Raw genomic sequence first — 9,473 nt, 5'->3', positions numbered from 1 at the left:
TGGTGGAGGTACGCCCGGCCCAACGACCGCTATTGACGGCCAGAGGTTTGAGGCAAGAGGGAGGCAAGGCGACGACGGAGTAGAGGCCAGAATAGGAAGACCCTAAGGTGGCGAATGGCCGGGTTGTAGGGGAGGACGGAGCCCCGAGATTGCCCGCGGAGGAACGTGTCAGCACTGAGGGATACCCCAAGGGAAGACCCCCCACTGAAGATGTCATCAAAGTCGTGGCAGGGGGGTTTTGGGGTCCCCCTTGATACCAATCGGGATAAACTTCGGGGCGCATCAGCAAAGCCCGGGTGGGCGAGATCTGGGGCCCGGGCGAAAGCGGCGCGTGAACTCCTGGTTGAGCAGCGGCGGGTACAATCAGTAACTGGAACTCTTTACGATATAGTTTCCTCAAACACATTCTCACTTAGACTATGTCTTTCACCCATAAGTTGCAACTGGATACTTTTTGCCTTAGCAGCACCTATAAAGCAGGCAGTATGCGCTGCTTAGTTTCTTTTCAACCAGAGTCCTATAGTGTATTTGACTCCAGGAAAAGGAACCAAAGGACAGGATATGAATGTGCACACTGGCATACTTCTTGAACAACTCCAGTTACTGGTAAGTAACTTTTATTTTCTTCTTCAAGTAATTATCCATATACACATTCTTTGACGGATGATGCCAAAGCAGTGCCCACACAACTGGGGATGGATCCTGGAGTTCTCTAGGCAGATCTGCCACAGGGCTGCTTTGTCAAATGAGGCATCTGCTCTGAAGGTTTCCATGATGCTGTAATACTTAATGAAAATATACACAGAGCCCTAGGCAGCTGCCCTGCAGATGTCAATTACAGGATGTTACACATGGATGCTGTGTTAGTGCCTTTGGACCTGGTGTAACAGATCCTTATCTCACCAAACGCAAACCAAATTTGGCAGTTTCATGGGATAGTTTGATATCTGGGGAGAAAACCCCTGGACTATCATGCACCTTTAGATCTCTTAGCCAGAGAGAAACAGCAATCAGTACCACCACCCTTGCCCCTGCCAACTTCCAAACACCCCAAACCTCAAGCCACAAGCCTTGTGCAGCAGGTTAGAGCCACACCCTCTGCTCCCCACCCCAGTGGCTGGCTCGGGGCCAGGCCACATCTCTGCCCCTCCTCTCTTGTGGCTGGCTCAGGGCTGGGCCACACACCTTCTGCCTTCCCTCCCCTAGCTGCCTCAGAGCCAAGTCACAAGCCTACCCCCTCCTCTGTGGGCTGGGTTGGGGCTGGGCTCCTTACCCCCTCCCCTGCTGCTCCACACAGCTAGGTGGGGTCCCACTGCAACTGCCTCAGCTGTTGCATTTGGAGCACTGGCTGGATCCAGTCCATGGACGGACTGGGCACTGCCCATCTGGCCCACTGCCCAAAAAGGTTAAGCACCACTGGTCTAAACTGTTCTTAGAAATTTCATACACCATCCCTCACATACAACTACCAGGCACAATGCCCAGAATATCAAAAACACCCTATCTTGCTGGCCCAAACAAGGGGATGAGAGCACTGCTAATGTCTTGTCACTTCAAGGATAGGAAGTAGCTTGCTAAAATGCAATGAAAGAAATCCAAGGCAGAGGACACCCCCCCCACTAAAAAGTAAGGCAACCCACCTCAAGAGGGACCTCAAGAAGTCATGTAGTCCATCCAGTCTCTTAGTAAAGATCCTGCCTTGACCATCTCAACCACCTGAACAAGCGTTTGTCTAACCCGTTCTTAAAAACTTCACAAACATACCCCCACACACAACTACCAGGCACAATGTCTGAAACATCAAAAGCACCCTAATTCACCACACACAAAGCAGGAAGAAGAGGGCACTATCAGTGTACTACCACTGTAAAGACAGGCAGTAACAGTTGTATGATTAGAATTGCACGAGGGAGCACAGACAGGAGGCTCTCTAATTACCTTATTAGGAGTTTGCTAAAGAGAGGGCCTGGTCTGGAATATTTCTACAACAGGAAGAGAGGCATTTCTTGTTGGTCATGTTTACAACATGGGCATGGAAGTGTCCCAGCCCAACACAGAAGCATCTGTCACTATGATTATGCTGAGATGAAAAGGTTCAAGTAAGAGCCAGATTGTCAGCACAGCCATACTTCTTGGACTGAATTGTCAGGCAGGTTGACAATATACATGGTAAAAAGCAATGGAGAAAGTACTAAGCCTTGCAGGACGCCATTCTTAAGACTTCTGGGGCAGCTTTCCTGTCCATTGATGGTCTTGAGAGTGAAACTGTGATTTTGAAGCATAAGCATAACAAAAAGATCAGCAGCTTTGTCAGGTATCATTCAGAGGAGCTTGTAATAGAGGCCACGGAGACAAACAATGTCATATGTGGCAGTGAGGTCCACCAGGACAGCAGTCACCTTTCTGCCCAGGCTCAAAGCTCTATTCAATGTCTTGAGAAAAGAGTTACCTGCTCCACTGTTGACCGTCTGCATCTAAAACCAGCCTGCTGCTTAGGCACCTGCAGATCAATTATTGGGTAGACTCAGGCATGAATGTGGCATTCCAGTAGCTTCTGTGGAATGCACAGGGGGGAGGTTGGTCTATAGCTCTCTGCATCATCCTTGGGCTTGTTAGGTTTTAGGACCGCAACAACTGTGGCCTTTCTCCAAATGTGAGAGATCTTTTTGCATTTGATGCAGTTGGAGATGAATTCACAAAGCTGAAAGATTATCCCCTCCCCAGAGTTGCAAAGAAATTCAGCATCTATGGCATCAGGCCCAATTTATTGGTCTGTAAGTCTTTATTTATTGGTCTTTAAACACCCCAGAAACAGTGCTTTACTTTAAATATCCCCCGGGATAACAAGGAATAACGGCCACAAGTTGTTGGAGAGTAGGTTTAGATTACACATCCGTAAGAACTACTTCACAGTTAGGGTGGCTAGGATCTGGAACCAACTTCCAAGGGAAGTGGTGCTGGCTCCTACCCTGGGGGTCTTTAAGAAGAGGCTTGATGCCTACCTGGCTGCGGTCATTTGAGCCCAGTTTTCCTCCTGCCCAGGCTGGGGGCCGGACTTGAAGATCTACAAGGTCCCTTCCAACCCTACTTCTATGATTCTATGAAATTCGGCACAATCCAGTGCTGAGCCCAGCACATACCCAGAAGAGGCAGTGTGTTAGATGCCCGCGGGCTTACCCAATGTCTGTATAGATTGGGCGCTTTAGTGGGGCTTTTCTGTTCCTTTTATCTAATAGTTGATTGAATCAGCTTTAGCTAAAAGTGCCAAAAAACCCGACTTGAGCACCCAAATCTATACAGATGCTGCAGAGCCAGGTTCAAATAATACGCTGCTGCTTCTGGTAAAGTGTGTTTTTTCCCCCCCACATCTGTCAGTGCCTTAAAAGCTTAAGTGCTGCCCTTCATTTCCAACATCTGCTAAACACATGATAGCTGTTAGTAAGTAATCATCCAGGCAAAGCCACAATGCAATCCTCTGCCTCTTGAGTGGAGCAGCGACTATTGTGAGGACTTTGGTGAAAATTCTTGAAGCAACAGAGAAGCCAGAAGGTAAGGACTTTGTGTTGTTAGTGATCCTGGGCCACCACAAACCAGAGACATTTTCTGTGCAAGTGTCTTATTGCAATATGAAAGCACACATCTTGTAAATCACAAGATGCAAAATAAACACCTTGATGGTGGATTGTTACCTGAATGACCACCCTGAACTCAAGTTTTTGAATAAAAGTGTTGAGCTTTCTTACATCTAAACTGATCACCATCCTCCCCATCTCTTTAGATTTGGGAAGTAACTACTACAACCATTTTCCCCTGAGATTTCAGGGACTCTTTCTTTAGCCCCCAGTTTGATAAAAGTATTCTAGTTTAAGGATGAATAGTGGTATTGGGCCTTCCTTGAGCTCCTTGAGCAGCTGACGATAACTATAACTATTCTTGTATCTGCTCTTTTGATCACTATCTGGTGGCTGGATTTTAGGGATTGTATGGTTTTCCCTCTCTGAAGGAGAGAGGTTGCAGCAATGACTGTTTTTCCTGAGGATTTTTACCATTAATTCTTTGAAAAACAGTCAAAGTGGTCCAGAGCACAAGAAGTGTCCAGTCAGATATCATTTGGAGTTCTTGTTGTCTGTCATGAGAAGGTGGTTTTGTTTTGGTTGCGGAATACTTAAAAGCAGTTAGCGGAGGAATTCTTCCAACTCCCCACATTTTAGTACAGGCAGTCCTTGGACTTACAACACAATTGGTTCCCGAAAACTGTGTTGAAACACTGTAACTAGGAATCGATTTTCCATAGGAAACAATGTTATAAATGAGGGATTGGTTCCTAAACCAAGGCCCGATACCCTATTTTCACCAAGAATAACCCAGAATTTTGTACTCAATCAATTATAGACAAATAATATAGCTACATTAATGTATTTATATTATAAATAGCTATCATATTGATTTGGAAGGACTTATTTCATAGATTTCATAGACGTTCAGGCTGGAAGGGACCCCGGAGGACCACTGAGTCCAGCCCCCTGCCACAGGGGCAGGAAGTCAGCAGGGATCACAGGATCCCAGCAAGATAAGCATCCAAATGTGTCTTGAAGGTGTTCAAAGTGGGTGCCTGAACCGCCTCCGGCAGCAGTCTATTCCAAACCTTTGGGGCTCGGACAGTAAAGAAGTTCTTACTTATGTCCAGCCTGAATCGGTCACGGCAGAGTTTGTGACCGTTTGATCTTGTCATCCCTTGGGGTGCTCTGCTGACTTTGCTGGACTTTTTGAAGGGTTCTTGGCTGGAGTCTTCTCAGGAGTCTTGGCTACTGTTTTTTCTGGAGTCTTGTCTGCTTTCTTAAAGAAAGTGTCCAAGGAAATTTGGACAGATGTTCTCCAGTGAGAGGGGCAACGCAGCAAATTTGTTTGGTAGGTATAGCGTGGCATCAGATCAAGCATTGTAAAATTGAAACTGACATCAGAAAGTTGAAAAAAGGTGTCACAATTTATAAGCGTTGTAAGTGTGAAACACTAACTCAAAACGTAAGTTGAGAACTGCCTGTATTTTGTTGGGTCGTTTATCTGGGCAGAAGTTCAAGACTTTTAAGCATGCAGATAGTTTAGACTGAGTCAGGGGCTTTTTTGGCAAGGTGTTGATGCTGGTGTGGTGAATGGTATTGGCTTGGTTATTTTCCTTGTTGCTGTCATCTAGATGTCTGTGAGCTACTTGCTGTTGTATTAGTTGAGTTAGAAGGCTATCACCAGTTTCTTTGGCAGCAGTTTGGGCCTACTGTATAACACATATGTCCCAGGTTTATTTCCTCCAGTTTACTAAAGTATGTATTTATTTGCTAAATTGATCCCTTTTAGAGTAGATCAAGTGAAAGAGGTGGTTTCTCAACTTCTCTGACATCCCCCTGCATAACTGGATAACGTATTTAGAACTGTATGTGTTGGTCAACAGGCTGCAGAGAGCAAGTCCTCTGGGAATGATGTTTTGTTTCTTGCTTAAGCTTAGGAAGTAGATGGAGGTCATGATTTAGTTTGGCTTCTTTTTTTAATTTTGCTTCATGATGCAAAAGATGGGGTCAGATGAAAGTAAGTACTCTTCTCCTCTAGAAGGTATTCAGTATGTTCTGTTGGCTCTGCAGGCGGTAAGACCATGTAATACAAGAGTTTGCTGCAGTGCCCACCATCACCTAATTTATAGGTAAGGCCAAGTTTCCTCCTGTGGGGAAGTCTGCAGTATGTGGGCAAACCACTTCACTACTTCTTGGAAGTCCCAAATATCTTCCAAAGGCCATGGTACTGAGTGATAACAGCAAAGTTGCACCAATAGAAGAAGGCTACTGGGAATCTCCTACTGTTGATCAGGTAAAGAATCATTCATAGCAATTTGAGGAAAAGTGAAAATGCTCCTGGAAAGAAATTCAGGACATTGAGTGCCATCCCTCAGATTGTACTGGGGGCTCTTGGAAGTTACAAGGTGAAACCAGCCATGCCAAAGCCAGAGAATATCCTAGTGGCATTGCCAATGGTGACAGGGAGACTAGTCCAGATGACAGTGCTAGGTACAGCAACAGCACTAATGGGGGAACTCCTACAGGATTCAATGCCAGTAAATTTTGTGGCATCAAGAGATGGAAAAAGTTCTTTGGTGCTATAAAAAGACTGCTTCAACTTGAGGATAAGATCATACTATTTGTTGAGCTGAGGATGTTACCAGAATTTTTTTGAACTTTAATGACTCAGATGGCAGTGGATAGGCTGGTAGCCCCATTAAAGAACAGGGCACAAAGAAAACATGCTTCTTAACTGAAGTGGAACCATCTCATGACCTTTCCATGTCTTAAGCCCTGAACTGGGGACAGTGGCTCTGGAAGGAAAAGTTTCAAGTTTTCAATTGTGCTAACTTCTGTAGTAATCCTGCATAGTCTCAGGGGCAGACTGGAACAGTGGGATTGAAATTCTTCGTGTGCAAACCTCTCCCACTGCCACTAGGCTGTGAGGTCATGGACATCATATTTCTCTTGTTGGGACCTTTCAAAAGTTGAAGTGTATTGCTCTTGTAATAGTGTAACAAGGAGGAAGAAGACTCCAATGGTTCACTACTTAAAACACACCCTGCTTCTGAATCCTGACTTTGGTCTGTTGGTGATGTTCCCATTAGCATCAGAAAGAAGGCTGGCCTGTGAGGAGTCCTGTTGTATGGTGCCAAGTTGGGCCCGGCTCTGACAGAGCAGAGCGATTTGTTCAGGAGAAGCAGCCAGAGTTTAATCTCCTATCTGTCTCTGTGGGTTCTTGGCTTGAAATATCAGTAATTGATCAATTATTGAGGGTGCAAGGAAGACAGAAAGAAAAGTACAGAAGGGCTAAAAGGAGAAAAAGGGTCCTCAAGGGTTCCCCTTTCAAAAGGAGAAAAAGGGTTCTCAAGTTCAAATTTCACAGCATGGTAGAGGTAATGAGAAAAAAAAAAAAGAGAGAAAAATAAAAGGAAAATATATTATGGTTAGGAACCAACTGTCCCCTCAAGGAACAAGAGCTACTTGGAACAAGGAGAGTGAATGCTTTATCCTCTAGCCAGGAGAGGAATTTATGAGCAGTAAGTGTATCCCCTCAGTGCAGGGACAGGAAAAAAAGACTGGAGCATACTTTATGGATAATGTGAAGACCAAAAGTCTCCAATTGAAGCTTGGGGCATTAGACACCCCTGTAAAAGAAAACAGGCATGTGGATAATTACTTTAAGAAAAATCATTACTTTTGTTACCAATACCTTGCTACAGTCAGGATACCATTGTGCTAAGCTCAGACATGAACATGATTGAGTCAGGCATGCCCAAAAGAATTACAATCCAATCTTATGGTAGTGTAAGAGTGATGTGGTAGCCATGTTGTCCAGAAATTATGTGAGAAGCAGCGATTTTTTAGGTGGTATATTTTATTGGACAAGATTTGCTTTTTACATCCTCTGCAGTAACTGCACTGTATAGCTCCTTCTTAAGAGGATGCAGAATTCAGCTGAAATCAATTGGGAAAAAAAAAAGATAAATTTTTCCATAAGGACTTACGAATAGCAATTGAGTAGCACTCACCAGACCTTACCATAATCCAGGACTCTAGAGTAACAGATGTTGAGTAGTTTGTCCAAAAATTATGAATATTATATTTTAACCTAGTCTCAATTCATTACTCTAGTCAAATTGTACCTTGTGAAGGAGGAGAGAAGGAGGAGCTTACTGAGTGTATCTTCTGTTTGAAGGGGTAGAGAAAACCACTGAATACTCTTGTCTTTTGCTGTCTACCCATGCCCGTAACAGTATCAGTACCCCACCAGCTGTCCCTGCTAGACCCAGCTCTGTTAACTCCTTCAACTGCACAGTCTTGAAGTATCCACATTTGTGTAAGTATTAGGTAAATACAGGAAGATGCTATTAAAGGTATATGGGGAAGGAACAGAATGACAGCAGAGGATAACAAGCAAGCAGGGAAGACTTTCAGAAGACTGGGGAGGGTGGAAAGGGAGAGAGGGAACAGTAAAAAGTACTTCAAGTGAAACATATTAGTACTTACTTGTGGCACATTGCTGTCAACCCACTTGGAATCAGGCAAAATGTCATCCCATAAAATCAAGCATCGAGCGAGTGTCTAAAGTAGTAAGGAAGTTCAAACAAGAGAGAGAAAACTTATAGATAATAATAATCATAATATTTCTGAATAGTATTAATACAGCTAAATAATTATTTTAGCTTATTAAACACATGGAGGTTGACAGGACAGAAAATTTATATTCCACAGAGGTGAAATCCTTGCTTTTCAAACATTAGTTTATCTACTCTCTCTCTAAAATGTCTCACTGAACATCATGAGAAAATTCAAATTATGCTTGCATACAAAATAACAGTAGAATATACCATTTCAGTTTACATATTTTTCACTGGCAAATGTAACCAAAATTGAATTGCAAACCTGCAATGATGCTGATGTCCTACTTAGTCTTAATGGCTTTCATAAATGTATTAACTGAGAGGTCTCTCAGTATATTTACACATATGCACATACACATATATACACACACTTATACACTCATGCATTTCAGTACCATTACAAGAAACTGGAAAAAGAAAAAAAGTCATACCCTCAACAAGAGAAATTCTGGTTTAACAAAGTCCAGTAAATACATTGTATCAGGAGCTCGAAGCCAGTCAGCAATGGACCTATATTAAGCACAGTAAAGTAACATTTTACATCATATACTTCAGCAAAACACAGACTGTACTGAGCCACATACTGCATCAGTAATCAAGTAATGCAGTCATTAACTGACAGGAGAGAAAGCTGTTTAGTGGTTCAACACTAGAACTGCAAGCTCTAGATGCTACTTGTTTCTTCACCTGCCTCATGGCAAGATTTTAGCATAAAATGGGGATGCCACTTGCAAGAGAGTTGTGAGAGTGTGCATTAGTGTTTATGTGCTTTGAAATCACTAATTAAAGAGTCAATAAACATGCATAGTATAAATTGGCATTAGAAAAGCTAAGGAAATAGATTACACTCTTAGTCAAACCGTGAAGAACAGAGTAGCTTATATAGAGATTATCCCAAAAGGCACGTTTTTATCTCAGATACATTGTGAATGCTCAAGAGAAGATTAGAAATATACAGGAACTTAAAAGCAAATTACACGTTATTTCAAACTTCAAAGCGATGTTAAGATCAGTACCTGTTATTAGTCTTTAAGTAGATCATAGCAAGTGCTAGCGTTGCACCTGGACAAGTAACATCCACATTTATGGTATCTCCTTCCTGTCAAAATATAATGTGCACTTTCAGTCCTATTTACTATATTGCACCATTTTACTAGTTTAATAATTCAAAATTTAATTTGCTGGGAGACAAGCCCATAGCAATGTGCAAGACAGCCTCTATACTACCCCCATTTCTGCTTAAATTAGCAGGCATTCTCTCCAACTGTAACTATTACCTTGATCTGGT

General features: G+C 43.1%; 1 protein-coding gene across 2 annotated transcripts in view; it reads right to left on the bottom strand.

Moving 5' to 3' along the window:
* Positions 1-9,473, bottom strand: part of ANAPC1 (anaphase promoting complex subunit 1) — a 96,570-nt gene that overhangs the window by 26,688 nt on the left and 60,409 nt on the right. For both annotated transcript variants that reach the window (XM_025205706.1, XM_014520540.2), the window contains exons 31-34: positions 9,463-9,473; positions 9,202-9,284; positions 8,617-8,695; positions 8,052-8,126 (exon numbers count right to left, since the gene is read on the bottom strand). The exon at positions 9,463-9,473 is cut by the window's right edge and continues 115 nt beyond it. In XM_025205706.1, the coding sequence (XP_025061491.1) occupies positions 8,052-8,126; positions 8,617-8,695; positions 9,202-9,284; positions 9,463-9,473 (248 nt within the window). The remainder of the gene's footprint in view (positions 1-8,051; positions 8,127-8,616; positions 8,696-9,201; positions 9,285-9,462) is intronic.

Source organism: Alligator sinensis, unplaced genomic scaffold (assembly GCF_000455745.1).
Source record: "Alligator sinensis unplaced genomic scaffold, ASM45574v1 scaffold794_1, whole genome shotgun sequence".
In the NCBI taxonomy this organism is placed as follows: Eukaryota; Metazoa; Chordata; order Crocodylia; family Alligatoridae; genus Alligator; species Alligator sinensis.
Note: the sequence above shows the minus strand (reverse complement) of the source record. Positions and strands in the feature narration are given on the sequence as shown.